The sequence below is a fragment of the Mauremys mutica genome, chromosome 1, assembly GCF_020497125.1.
Source record: "Mauremys mutica isolate MM-2020 ecotype Southern chromosome 1, ASM2049712v1, whole genome shotgun sequence".
NCBI lineage: Eukaryota > Metazoa > Chordata > Testudines > Geoemydidae > Mauremys > Mauremys mutica.
The window spans coordinates 322,539,400-322,554,952 of record NC_059072.1 but is presented as its reverse complement, the minus strand read 5'-3'; the positions used below and the strand labels follow the sequence as shown (position 1 = coordinate 322,554,952).

General features: G+C 39.9%; 1 protein-coding gene across 1 annotated transcript in view; it reads right to left on the bottom strand.

The window, feature by feature from the left end:
* The window catches only part of SACS (sacsin molecular chaperone), a 237,851-nt gene that overhangs the window by 44,921 nt on the left and 177,377 nt on the right, over positions 1-15,553 (bottom strand). Inside the window, exons 11-13 of the mRNA XM_045017418.1 lie at positions 14,296-14,407; positions 4,964-5,110; positions 2,128-3,610 (exon numbers count right to left, since the gene is read on the bottom strand). Of these exons, the coding sequence (XP_044873353.1) occupies positions 2,128-3,610; positions 4,964-5,110; positions 14,296-14,407 (1,742 nt within the window). The remainder of the gene's footprint in view (positions 1-2,127; positions 3,611-4,963; positions 5,111-14,295; positions 14,408-15,553) is intronic.

Genomic DNA, 15,553 nt, shown 5'->3' with positions numbered 1-15,553 from the left:
CATAACAGATGCTCAGACTAAATGCATATGCCAAATCAGAAAAAAAAATAAGAGGACCAAAAGAATGCCACCATGGATAAATGGCCCATTCAAGGCAAAAAGGCATCCTTTAAAATTTGTCTACTAGTAAGGATAAAAAAAAGAGCACAAACTCTGGCAGGTTAATTGTGTAAAAGTATAACAATGCAGTCCAAGAAAGAATTTGAAAAGCAACTTGCTAAAGATACAAAAAACAACAGTTTTTAAGTACATCAGAAGCAGGAAGCATGCCAATCAGGTAGTGGCGCCACTAGATGACAAAGGTATTAAAAGAGAACTCAAGGAAGATAAGGCTTCTGCAGAGAAGCTAATGAATTCTTTGCATCAGTCTCCACTGAAGAGGATGTGGGGGAGATACTCACATCAGAGCTAATTTGGGGCGGGGGGGGAAAACAAATCCAAAGTGCTGTCCCACCCTAACACGTCAATACAAGAAGTTTCAGAACATACTGATAAATGTAACAGTAATAAGTCACCAGATGGTATTCACCAAAGGTTCTGAAGGAATATGAAATTGCAGAACTACTAACTATAGTATAAACAATGAGGAGTACTTGTGGCACCTTAGAGACTAACAAATTTATTTGGGAATAAGCTTTCATGGGCTAAAATTCACTTCATCAGATGCCTGGAGTAGAAAATACCGTAGGAAGATATATATATACACTGTATATGAAAAGATGGGAGTTGCCTTACCAAGTGGGGGGGTGAGTGCTAACGAGGTCAATTCAATTAAGGTGGAAGTGGCCTACTCATAACAGTTGACAAGAAGAGTTGAATATCAAGAGAGGGGAAATTACTTTTTGTAGTGACCTATCCACTCCCAGTCTTTATTCAGGCCTAATTTGATGGTGTCCAATTTGCAAATTAATTCCAGTTCTGCAGTTTCTCGTTGAAGTCTGTTTTTGAAGTTTTTTTGTTGAAGAATTGCCACTTCTAAGTCTGTTATTGAGTGTCCAGGGATACTGAAGTGCTCTCCTACTAGTTTTTGAATGTTACAATTCTTGATGATTGATTTATGTCCATTTATTCTTTTGCATATAGCAAGAAGATATTTATACATACAGAGAACATGAAAAGGTAGAGGAAGTGGCCATACCAACTGTAAGAGGCCAATCAATTGAGATGAGCTATCATCAGCAGGAGGAAAAAAACAAAGTTTGAAGTGATAATCAAGATGACCCATAGAAGGTGATTGGGCCATTACACTAATTGAATCTATTTCCCCATGTTAAGTATCCTCACACCGTCTATGAGTCATCTCGATTACCACTTCAAAAGTTTTTGTTTTTTCTCCTGCTGATGATAGCTCATCTCAATTGACTGGCCTCTTACAGTTGGTATGGCTACTTCCACCATTTCATGTTCTCTGTATGTATAAATATCTTCTTGCTGTATGTTCGAGTCTATGTATCCGATGAAGTCGGCTGTAGCCCACGAAAGCTTATGCTCAAATAAATTTGTTAGTCTCTAAGGTGCCACAAGTACTCCTGTTCTGTTTTGTGTATTCAGAGAAGCAAGGCAGTATTTTATGATCTTAAGTGTAGTACCATCACAGCTAGTTACTGCCTCCAGTATGTGGAGCCACTAAACTGACTGTGCAATACATTTTTTAAAAGCTTGTATTTTTTGTAAAACTAACCATTCCTGTATCTAATTTAAACCTCACAGTAACAGCTAAGGGAGGTAGGAAAAGACTAGTGTCATCTAAAGCTTTCATTTTAATAAAGCCTTAGCCAGGCCACTAACAGATCCCTTGAACTGCTGCTCCACTAGAATGCATGTCCTCAGCCTTCTCTTATTTCTGTTTCCCAGAAGAAAGCTAGTTTGAGAAAAGCTACTTGGTGTATATTTTATAACGAGATTTGATAATTCGTTATAAATTCTTACAGCAACTAATCTTCAAATCTTTCAAATACAGAAGTATATAAAATTTAATCTTGGGTTCCTTTTATGCATTATTTTATTATGTTAAAAACTGTGGTATGCTTATTCTAAATGCACTACTCATAAGCAGGTGACAGTTTGTAGTACTTAAAAATATTTAAAATGTGTTTCAACAAAATATATGTAAAATGTTAAATATACCTTGGGTAATCTTCTGAGGTTATGTAAACTACATCTTGATCTGACACAGATGAGGAAAATGGAATAAAATTTCCGTTTTGTAATGGCAGAAGCTCCAATCCAATAAGTTCACTGTAGACTCCATCAGTAAGCACGAATTCCAAGAGATGAAGCTTTTCATTAGCAGGGCCAGTATGTCCAGATTTCCTCAACACCTGCCGCACTACAGCAGGAGTCACTTTTTTCACAGTTTTAGAGCTAGATACAGTAAGATGAACTGCACTAGCAATATTTGCTGGTACCGTAGCAATCTGGTTCCCTGAGCTCTGGAGGTAGTTGAGGACAGTTTGTGTATATTCCAAGCTGTCATCCATGTCTGAGAAGCACACTTGCTCCACCTTTATCCAGTCACTACTAGCAGAATAAATAACCGCATTCTGGAGCAACTCTTTAAACAGAGGTTCTATGATTGGTTTCCAGTGTACCCTGATTTTGTTCTTTTCAGGCCATAGTCTATAAATTCTTTCAGCTGTCAAAGGAAAATCTGAGTTTTTCTCAGTCTCCATTCGCTTGATAGCCTCCAAAATGAGAGTGGCATATGCTTTTGGGACAACATTCACTACAAGGAGGTCATTCCATAAAGCTGCTGGATCTCGCCACTGATCCAACTCTCGCCATTTGATACTCCTCCTATTGTCAGTCAGGCCAAAGAAACCACTAACATGAACTGGGAGACCAGTCTTGCTTTCCTCGCCAGGAGGTAAAGGAAGAAAACAAAATGCTCTTCCTGAAAACTCTGCTACAGCTCCTTTCTCTTCCCCATTACTTGATAAGGACATGGCTATTCCAATAGTAGGGACAAACTTCAAGTCATCAGCCAAACAATCCAGTTCATTGCATATTCCTCGACCTCCCACACTGTTACATACTAACCAAGATGTTTTTTGTGCATCCTTCACACTCTCATCTTCTAAGACTATATTTACATGATATGTCACACACGTTACACTGTTGCTTGGAACCCCTTTACAATATTGACTTATTGCAGTTCCTAGAATCTTGATGGAATTGGGTCGTTCATGTTTCAAGGCCTTATTCTCACTAGCAGTTACTCTAAAAACCAGTCTCTCAATTCCATCAGCCTCCCTAACATGTAAGGAAACATCTTGCACACTTTTCAGGAACAGCAGCACTGTATCTGCATCTGCTCGAAAGGATTCAAACAGTTCCAGAACTTTTTGTTTGTTGTACAGATTGCTACTCAGCTGCGAAGGCTGTAGGCGAAGAGGGAAACGAAAAAATGTACCAGGAAAGTTTCCATTCTTGAAGGTTTCCTTAGTGCTACCAAATACACCAATGAATGGTGCAAACTGGTCTGTAAATTCAATAATTTCTTTGCTGTCATCTTTTAGATTCCAACACTGGCCTGATTCATGGGATCCAAAAAGTGTTTGATGGGGATCCAACATTCCAATCTGGTCACCACTGAAGATACTAGGGACATCTGCACAAGTGAAATCCAACAAATATGAATAACCCCAAACAGCAAATCTGAATAACCCCAAAATATTCTACATTATCCATACCTTAAACAGCTTTAGCCATTACAATCAATTAAATTATTATTTTAAAATTATAAATTGCCCTTATTTATCAAAAACCCAATCCTACTAATGGTCAACTATTCATACTCTAGTAGAGACAATACTATATAAAAATATCTTACAATGACAGGCGCCGTTTATGGAAGGCATAACAGAGATAAATGACAAAGGGCAAAACTTTATTTGATCAAAGATTTGACACGCTAGTCTCAGAAACGAAATACTATCTAGATATCAAACACCAGTTGTCTATACTTGCCTTTCTTTTGCCATGCCAGCTTCATATTATAATAATCCGGTATTATATTGATATGTAATCCAACAGAACGAATAACTGCTAATCTTTCCATGTGGCATAACCACAACAGAATACAAATAAATGTACTGAATTGCAACATTTTAGGGGTGCAAGTCAAAAAATGTATGAATTTTTAAGAGAAGAAGGCAGAAATCTGTATCCAGGTTTCTACATAGAACGTACTAATTCAATGCACATATATGAATGAAAGAAAGGACTATCAAATGAAATGGTAAAACAATCCTACAGAATTTAGGAAGCACTCTACAGTACTAAAAGATCCAAATGAAAAAAAGATGCCCACAGTTAAGTGCTACCAGCTTGTGGAAGAGGAGCACATTATGACTCATTAGCAGTATACTAGGGTATTTTTTACTTTATACAATGTGAACGTCCTCCTGTTAAATAGTAAATTGCATGTGATGGTTATACGATGGAAAAGTACTTTTTTGGTATGAGACAAAATTAGCATTGTTTTTTATCTCTATTTCATATTTCCCTTAAATATATACAGGACAAAAATCAAACTGCACAAAGCTTCAGTCTTCGCTTATTGTATCTTATTTAAATTTATAGACATCTGTTAAACATCCATCCTATGCTCTGGGCATCAGTTACATAAACTAAAAATGCACAATTCAAATAATACAACATAGAGGATTGTTCACCCCACATTAATATCACCAGCAAAATATAGTGTCAATAATAAAATAAACCTCTCCAATTCTCAGCCTACACTCCCTCTAAAAGCATGGAAAATATATGGACTTTATAGCATGCCCAGAAGATTAAAAAAAGATGGACTCTGATGGAGCATGGGTGGATGAAGTGCATTCCAATGTCAAGGACTTCACCCAGAGAACACCCTGCCAGCATCCTTATGTTTGATGTGTATATGAGATTAAACAAATCTTAATGTTAATATTTTTATTTTTAAAGGAGCTACACACAGTACCTGTTATATGATATACTGAATTGAACCCAATTCCAAATCTTCCAACTTTCAGGGGATCATCCTTTTTCTTGCTTCTTGCTATTTCCTGTATGCCATGCCAGTCCTCAAGGGTAAAAACTGCATTGTTGTATACATAAAGTGCTGGCCCTAAAAAATAAATAGGCACACGTAAGGCAATTCAAAAATAGCACACTTAGGTCCACCTGTTTAATTTCCAGGAAGTAAATTTACTAAATCAAGAAAGTATTTTTGAATGTAACTATAGATGTGCAAATTTAATGAGGAAGCTGTAACTCAAACTGGTATTGGAGAAATGAAACTAAAATCTATTGGGAAAGTCCAAAGAGATGAAGAGGAACTTCTGCAAAATAAAAACCCTAAACAACATATTTTCTTCTCTTTCTCCTCAGAGACACAAATCCATCAACTGATTTGTTGGATTATTTTAGATTCCGTGAAAATTTTAACACACACCATATAATTTTGGTTTACTACCTACCCTCTTCGGTCATACAAGATAAACGAAAGTCATGTTGAGAAAGAGCTTCAGGAAACTTCAGGAAAGCAGTGACTATGGAGGTCATACAAGAATCCTCTTATAACACTGAATGTCCTGAACCTAGATTATAAAAGAGCTGTGTGGCCCCAACCACTTCAGTTCCTTCAATAATTCTGAGAATCCTATTGGAGAACAAAATACAAAATCGGTGCTGATAAAATTTGTAAATGACACAAAGATTGGCAGAGTGATAAATGATGAGGAAAGGACAGTCATATAAAGCGATCTGGATCATTTGATAAGATGAGTCCATGTGAACAAAATATATTTTAATATAGCCAAACACAAGGGCATACATCTAGGAACAAAGAATGTAGACCATATGTACAGAATGGAGGACTGTATCCTGGAAATCAGAGACTCTGAAAAGGATTTAGCGGTCATAGTGGACAAACAACTCAACTTGAGATCCCAGTATGATACTGTGGCAAAAAGAGCTAATGCAATTCTTGGATGTACAAAAGGGAAGTAGTGACCAAGAGTAGAGAGGTGAATTTACATCTGTATATGGCACTGGTGGGATCAATACTGGAGTAGCACATGGAGTTCTGGAGTCCACATTTTAAAAGCAATGTTGAAAAACTGAAGAAGGTGTAGAAAAGAGCAAGAAAAAGAATTGGAGGGCTGGAAAATTGCTAAAAGTGTTCAATCTGTTTAGCTTATCAAAAGAAATTTGAGAGATGACTTGATTATAGTGTGTAAGTACCTTCACAGGGAGGTGATTCGGTACTTAAGGATTCTTTAATCTATCAGAGAAAGCCAGAACAAGAGCCTATTGGCTGGAAGTTAAAGCCAGCCAAATTCAAATTAGACATAAATTTTAACAGTGAGGGTGATTAACCACTGGAACAAGCTATCAATGGAAGTGGTGGATTCTCTACCATTTGAATTCTTCAAATCAAAACTGGATTCCTTTCTGGAAAATATGCTTTAGTCAAACAAGTTACTAGGCTCAATGCAAGAGTAACTGGATGAAATTCTATAGCCTGTGTTATAAAGGAGATCAGACTAGAGCAGTGTTTCTCAAACTGGGGTCACTGCTTGTGTAGGGAAAGCCCCTGGCAGGCCGGGTCAGTTTCTTTACCTGCCCCGTCTGCAGGTCCGGCCGATCGCGGGTCCCACTGTCCGCAGTACGCCGCTGCAGGTCAATGGGAGCTGCTGGAAGCGGCGGCCAGTAAGTCCCTCAGCCCGCACCGCTTTCAGCAGCTCCCATTGGCCTGGAGCAGCGAACCACGGCCAGTGGGAGCTGTGATCGGCCGGACCTGCAGACGGGGCTGGTAAACAAACCGGCCCAGCCCGCCAGGGGTTTTCCCTACACAAGCAGCGACCCCAGTTTGAGAAACACTGGACTAGAGGATCTAATGGTCCCTTCCTAGCCTTAAAATCTATGACCCCCAAGGAACAAGAGAAAATGAACAGGTAGTCTGAAATACACAGAAGCAACACTCTCAAAAATTATATTTAGTGGTAAGCAACCATCACTAGTAAAGTTGCCTCTATCCATTCACACTTATAGGATTTGCACCTCTAGCCAAACTGCGGAACTGTATAGAAAAGCTGTGTCAGTTGCGGGAGTGCAATAATACTGTCACGCTATGATCTCATCAGCCCCCTCTACATAGATTCCCAGGCCAGAAGGGACCACTGTGATCAGCTAGTTAACCACCTGTATATCACAAGCTACAGAACTTTCCTGAATTAATTCCTAGTTAAACTAGAGCACATCTTTTAGAAAAAAACATCCAGTCTTCATTTTAAAAATTGATAGTGATGGAGAATCCACCACAACTCTAGGCAAACTGTTCCAATGGCTAATTTCCTTTTAATATAAGAGAACATGCCCCCCAGCCCACCCCAGTTCCTCCTCCCAAACCCACACAGTCCTGAAATACAAAGAATTCCAAGGCAGAGGGAAGGCAGGTGGGTAATGTCAATGCACAGAGACAACTCTCGAAGAACAACAATTACTAGTAAGTAATCCCTCTTTCTCTGAGGGCCTCTGTGCATTCCCACTTATGGGAGATAAGCAAGTAGTGTGCCCCATTAGAGGACAGTGAGTGAGGAGTTGTAGGCTAAAACTCTAGCTCTACTCTGCCAAACTGAGCATCAGATCAGATTTCAAGTCCCATGAATAGTACTTAGGAAAAGAACTCCATGTTAGTGCTTTGCAAATCTCTGCAATGGTGACCTGTCTCAAACAAGATACAGAGGTAGCTCTGGGGGACTGGAGTGCGTCTATAACCCAGAGGTAATGGTTTTCTGGCTAAAGAACAACAATGTTCAATATACTTCCTAATCCATTATGAAAGAGTCTGTTTACCTCTAGATTGGACCTTATACCTTTCCCTGTAGGCAACAGTCTATTAGATTTTCTAAAGGGCTTAGTCCTGTCCAGGCAAGAGTGTAAACAGATCTCTTGTGGATGGGCATGAGGTCTGGGGAAGAAAACAGGGAGGAAGACATACTGTGACAGATGAAATTCTTAGGCATAAAGCTGGAATAGGTGGAGAAGTCATGAAGGCAATGAGCTCACTAATCCTCTCAAACAGAGGTAATTGACATTACAAATGCTGTTCTAAGGAAGCTCAAGACAGGAACTCAGAGGGTAGGCCCATTAACATTGTTAAAAGCAGCTTCAAGTTGCGGTCTGAAAAAGGACCTCTAACAATGGGAAACACATTAGTCATTCCCTTGAGAAACCTGGAGACTTTGAAGTGAGAGAATAGAGGCTTGTGTTTAATCAACATGTGATAGGCAGATATAGCTGCTAGATCCACTTTTAGGGAAGGTGCTGCTAAACTCTGTGATTTTAAATGAAAGAGAAATGCTAAAATTGCAGGGGCTTCTGGCCAATACACGGCTAAGCCTGTATCCTTTACCCAACACAAAAGCCTTGTCCACTTTAGTTTGTGATGCTTCCAGGTAAAATTCCTTCTAGACTGTAACAATACTGTTTGGGTCCAGGACGAGTCTCAGACAATATTCCCTCTTGAATATTAGAAAATATTTAGAATATAATCGCTTCCTTTGGTGCTGGAGGGAAACATCCTCTATAGCCTCCTTTTACAGAAGAGAGATTATTTCCTTCCAGAGGAGTCTCTCATCAGAGGGGTCCCCAGAGAGAGGGAACTGGAAAGTGAGGTGACCTGGTGTGAAACTGGATTGAGTAACCATCTCCAATGGACTCTAACACCCAATAATCCAAGGTAATCTCACACCACGCATTGTCAAACAATGAGAGACATGGTTTTAATTCCAGAGAGAGACTCATGGCTCTATAGCATTCCAATAAAATTGCTGTTTCTCAGAGAATATGCAGGGAGGGATCCTGCTTCTGTATTGTGGTCTTTAAGCAGGAGCAGACCCAACAGTGGCAAAAGGCTAGCATGTCCTCTGAGACTGTGTTCTCTGTTACTGCTGCACAGACAGGACTGTCTGTGCTATCAGAGGGAAGTAGAAAAAAATCTCATTTTTGAAGAAGATGCCTGGGAAAACCCTAAGGATCAGGCTTAACCCTTCTGATCTTGATTCTTTCTAGAGTCCCATCTGTCTTATCACTGTAAAGAACTGAACCCTCCAAGGAGAGATCCTCTATTGATGTTTGTGATTTTAGTGCCAGCCCTGATGATCTGAGCCACGAATACAACCTTAGAACTACACTAGTGGCCATAGCTCTGTCAGTAGAGTCTGAGGTGCCAAAATACTCTGAGCGTATATCTGACTAATGTTCTACTCTCAACAACAAAGCTGTTAGCTGCTTCCCGTCATCCAGTAAAGAGTCCAGCATAGGATTAAAAGCACAGCTATATCTGGACATAACAGTCCATAACAGTGAGATAATTTGCCATTCAGAAGCCAAAGAAGCAGAGGAATATGTTTTTCTCCCAATAGCATCCTCTTTATGCCATTCTCTACCCAAGATAACAGTCACGGACACCCTGCTACTGTTGGAGAGTTTCTAGGCTTCACAGACTAGTATGGAATCAGCAGAGGGGTACTACAATAAAAAGTGATAACCTTCCAAGGACATGAGATACATACAACTGGTTCTCTCTGATAATGGTGGGGACAACACTGGAAAGAGTCAAACATCTTCTATTTGACTGAGTAAACCTGGAAATTAAGGAAAACAACCTCGCCCTTTGTCTGCCATTCCATAATGTCAAAAAGGACACAAGGTGTTTCTGGTGCTAAAACCCCAGTCAGTAACAAAAGATTTCAGGAAGGCAGATTTTGGTAAGCTCAGAGAGCTGATAGGTAAGGTCCCATGGGAATCAAGACTGAGGGGAAAAACAACTGAGGAGAGTTGGCAGTTTTTCAAAGGGACACACTATTAAGGGCCCAAAAGCAAGCTATTCCGCTGAGTAGAAAAGATAGAAAATGTGGCATAAGACCACCTTGGCTTAACCACGAGATCTTGCATGATCTAAAAAATAAAAAGGAGTCATATAAAAAATGGAAACTAGGACAAATTACAAAGGATGAATATAGGCAAACAACACAGGAGTGCAGGGGCAAGATTAGAAAGGCAAAGGCACAAAATAAGCTCAAACTAGCTACAGGAATAAAGGGAAACAAGAAGACTTTTTATCAATAAATTAGAAGCAAGAGGAAGACCAAGGACAGGGTAGGCCCACTGCTCAGTGAGGAGGGAGAAACAGTAAGAGGAAACTTGGAAATGGCAGAGATGCTTAATGACTTCTTTGTTTCAGTCTTCACCGAGAAGTCTGAAGGAATGCCTAACATAGTGAATGCTAATGGGAAGGGGGTAGGTTTAGAAGATAAAATAAAAAAGAACAATTAAAAATCACTTAGAAAAGTTAGATGCCTGCAAGTCACCAGGGCCTGGTGAAATGCATCCTAGAATACTCAAGGAGCTAACAGAGGAGGTATCTGAGACTCTAGCTATTATCTTTGGAAAATCATGGGAGACAGGAGAGAGATTCCAGAAGACTGGAAAAGGGCAAATATAGTGCCCATCTATAAAAAGGGAAATAAAAACAACCCAGGGAAACTACAAACCAGTTAGTTTAACTTCTGTGCCAGGGAAGATAATGTAGCAAGTAATTAAGGAAATCATCTGCAAACACTTGGAAGGTGGTAAGGTGATAGGGAATAGCCAGCATGGATTTGTAAAGAACAAATCATGTCAAACCAATCTGATAGCTTTCTTTGATAGGATAACGAGTCTTGTGGATAAGGGAGAAGTGGTGGATGTGGTATATCTTAGACTTTAGTAAGGCATTTGATATGGTCTCGCATAATATTATCAATAAATTGGGCAAATACAACTTAGATGGGGCTACTCTAATGTGGGTGCCTAACTGGCTGGATAACCGTATTCGGAGATTAGTTATTAATGATTGCCAATCCTGCTGGAAAGGTATAACAAGTGGGGTTCCGCAGGGGTCTGTTTTGGGACCGGCTCTGTTCAATATATTCATCAACGACTTAGATATTGGCATAGAAAGTACACTTATTAAGTTTGTAGATGATACCAAACTGGGAGGATTTGGAACTGCAACTGCTTTGGAAGATAGGGTCATAATTCAAAATGATCTGGACAAACTGGAGAAATGGTCTGAGGAAAACAAGATGAAGTTTAATAAAGACAAATGCAAAGTGCTCCACTTAGGAAGGAACAATCAGTTTCACACATACAGAATGGGAAGAGACTGCCTAGAAAGGAGTACGGCAGAAAGGGATCTAGGGGTTATAGTGGACCACAAGCTAAATATGAGTCAACAGTGTGATGCTGTTGCAAAAAAAGCAAACATGATTCTGGGATGCTGTGACGAAGTGGGACTGTTCTTAATGTTTCCTCTGAATACTGTGTGGGTGCCTCAGTTTCCCCTATGCATTTCTTAAGTCTCCAGTGTGCATAAATGGCTGACACTATGTCTCCTGGCAACAAATGGCCTGGGCCCTTCCCTCTCTGCAAGGAGATGGCTAAAGGTGAACAAAGAGATCAGGTGACCTCCTGGCCCGGGAAAGAGACTACAAGCTCTGTTTTAGACTGTGTTCCTGTCATCTAATAAACCTCTGTTTTACTGGCTGGCTAAGAGTCACATCTGACTGCGAAGTGGGGGTGCGTGCAGAACCCTCCGGCTTCCCCAGGACCCCACCTGGGCGGACTCACTGTGGGAAGCGCATGGAGGGGCATATGCTGAATGCTCCAAGGTCAGACCCAGGAAGGTGAAGCCGTGTGAGCTTCTTGCCCTGAAAACAGTCTGCTCCAAGGAAGAGGCGGCTCCCCAAAGTCCTGACTGGCTTTGTGGGGAGCAGTTCCAGAGCATCGCCCGAAGACTCCGTGACAGATGCATTAACAGATGTGTTGTGAGCAAGACACGAGAAGTCATTCTTCTGCTCTACTCTGTGCTGGTTAGGCCTCAACTGGAGTATTGTGTCCAGTTTTGGGCACTGCATTTCAAGAAAGATGTGGAGAAATTGGAGAGGGTCCAGAGAAGAGCAACAAGAATGATTAAAGGTCTACAGAACATGACCTATGAAGGAAGGCTGAAAGAATTGGGTTTGTTTAGTTTGGAAAAAAGAAGACTAAGAGGGGACATGATAGCAGTTTTCAGGTATCTAAAAGGGTGTCATAAGGAGGAGGGAGAAAACTTGTTCACCTTAGCCTCTAAGGATAGAACAAGAAGCAATGGGCTTAAACTGCAGCAAGGGAGGTTTAGGTTGGACATTAGGAAAAAGTTCCTAACTGTCAGGGTGGTTAAACACTGGAATAAATTGCCTAGGGAGGTTGTGGAATCTCCATCTCTAGAAATATTTAAGAGTAGGTTAGACAAATGTCTATCAGGGATGGTCTAGACAGTATTTGGTCCTGCCATGAGGGCAGGGGACTGGACTTGATGACCTCTTGAGGTCCCTTCCAGTCCTAGAATCTATGTAGCTATAAACTGTAGGATATTAGCCATTCTCCCCATGTGCTCCTGGAATTTTTTTTTTGTCGTTGGGCAAGAGACTAAAGAACACCCAATTTGGTCTTCAGGGAACGTACTATCAGTATATTCTTCAATGGGAGACTGCTCCATCTCTTCTGAGAGAAGCCTCCTCTCAACTGTCCCTTTGGAGCCAGGCTCATACCAGGGACCTTTGCCTTCAAGACCACCTGATGCCAATATTATCACTGACACTAATGTTGGTGCCAAAGTATTTCTTCTCCCAAGGGGTTGGACTAGATGACCTTCTGAGGTCCCGTCCAACCCTGATATTCTATGATTCTAATATGCAACCTTCACAATATTCCAAAATAAGCCCACTCTCAAGTATTTTCAACCTAGCTAATGTATACCATCCCAATGCTCAGACTAATCCACTTAAAGAGCCATTTTATGGAAATTGCATGCCCTTTAAATCAATCCCCAAAGCTTAAAAAATCTAGGTAATTTCTTAAGTGAACTAGCACTATCTAAATAAAAACAAAAAGCACTTTTGACTTCTAAGGTATGGAGTCTAGCTTCCCCCAGGTAAGAATGAGACTTCAGGTATAATACTAAGACATTAAAGACCTTAGGGAATTTAGGCAGTTTGGGCTGCTCTTTTATAATCTCAGCTCCAATTATTCAGTCATGAGATGGTATTCATGTGCCCCAAACACGAACAGCTCTTCAGAAACTTCTCAGATCTGTGATGCCAGTATACAAGACTATACAAATGCTAGTTCAGAGTATTTTGCCTCAGCCATTTTGTCAGATCTCAGTGAGACTTCTTAGATCCAACCTGCAAGTTATTCTCAGATTCCAACTTGAAATCTACGAAGCACTATTGTCTTATTATTATTTGTATTCTAGGAGCACTTAAAGACATTGGTTGGGGTCCCACAGTATTAGGAACTGTCCAAAAATAGAAGGTCATGCCCTAAACTGTGTACAGTCTAAAAGGCGAGAAAAGCAGATATATACAAACAAATATGCAATATGGCAAAAGTTACAGTACAATTCCCCCAACCTGTCATTCATATAACAGTGCTTCTCTAGTCCTACCTGTTGTTCACCTACCAGTCAAACTCCTTCACAGATCTCTTTTTTTTTTTTAACCTCAAGTGCCCTCCTCCCATTCTACCTAGCCCACAGAAAAACACAGGGCCTCATTCTGGCTGAAGGATAAAAAAAAAAAAAAGAAACACCAATTGTCAGAAGTATATTACCACTAACTTGAGACACGAGTACAAAAGAATTTCACATTGTAATTAAGTATTTATCTGAGGAACTGCAAAGAATCACGCTTGTTGCAGTTTCAGTAGAGGTAGCTTTTATATTTAACTAAAAATTCTCTGAAAGGCTGTCCCCCCACTCTTTTTTTTTAAGGTAACTACTAGCATTTCCTGGATTTCATTAAGAATGTTGTCATTTTCAACCCAGTGCGTCCTACTATCATGCTGGGGTACTGGGAAAGTAAAACTAATGATTTACCAACACTATCACTTCTTTCAACACCTTGGGATTTCCCCTGAATGACTCCCATACAAATACTTATCACTAACTCTTCCTGAGATACCTAAGCCTAAAGCACTAAGATTGTAGATTACTAGTAGGCTTAATTTGTGTATGCAGATTGGTTATTGGCCCACTTATCTATTGGATTTGTGCAAAGTATATGCTGTACCCAAATTTGAACAGTTGTTCATAAGGGTCAAATTCTGCCCTTGAGTGCATGGATTCAATGTGTGCCCTACAGGGCATAAATGACAGACTACTGAACCATTGGGACTCACACACACATATTAGAGAACATGAGCTAAAAATTATATACTTACCCTGGTATTGTGCCATGTCCTTCGACCAGAGAGATTCTGTTCCATATTGAGTCTCATCATACAAAAACCTAACCTCTGTGGCACCAGCATCTTCTGCATTCTGGATCAGTTCCTGAGAGCAAAATAACCTCCAAGTTATTACAATAATTTTATGTTTCACCCTAACTTTAATATTAAACTTATGGCTTCCAAACTTGAATATAGAAAATAATTATAGGTCATTGTCTAAAAAATTTTTCAATATATTTTCAACAAGTGTGATTTTCTCCAATTCGCTTAAATTAAAATAGACATTTCTGAATTTTATTTTAGAGGGCAACTATCATACTCAAACACAATTTTTAAAATGTCAAATTATAATTTTTTACCTTATTAAACTATCACAATCTGGATTAACACAGCAGTCTAGCAGTAATGCAACATATGAAGAAGGGGATAAGATCACACTGTAACTTTCAGACTGGAATCAAGCAAGAAGCAATGCAGGGGCATTGTGTTGAGCTCTGGGTTGGGGGATATCGGAGGTATGGAGTCCCATGTATTATTCTGCAGCAGCCCCTCTCTCCAGCTCCGTTCAGAGCAGCAACTACTGTCTTTAAAGGGAGCAACATCCAGCTCACTTTTCAACATATGAGCAATCATAATAATTGAGGGATGAAGGAGGTGAGGAAGAATATAGGACTCTGAGGCACCTCCTTTCCCTAGACCTGCACCACCATCCAAACATGAGTAATGTAATTTTTATTTTTCTATATTTGGTTTTCTACAATATGTGATTAGGACTATGTTTCTATTTACATACTTGACTTTTCATACAATCCAAGATAATATGGAAGTGACAATTAGCTGCAGCACTGTTAAATTACTAAGCAAAAGGCTTATTATAAAGGACAATATAGTCAAAAGAGCATTACTAACAGAAATCGACAGAAAAATTCTAACAGTGTGAGTATCAGTATATTAGGACCTAATCCTGCAAACACTCATGTACATGCTTACATTTGGAGGGACTACTCATAGTAGTAAAGTTTAGCACAGTAGTTCTCAAACTTTTTTACTGGTGACCCCTTTCGCAAGCCTCTGAGTGCGAACTCCCCTTATAAATTAAAAACACGTTTTTATATATTTAACACCATTATAAATGCTGGATGCAAAGCAAGGTTTGGGGTGGAGACTGACAGCTCGCAACTCCCATGTAATAACTTCTTGACTATCTGAGGGGGCCCGACCCCCAGTTTGAGAACCCCTGGTTTAGCAC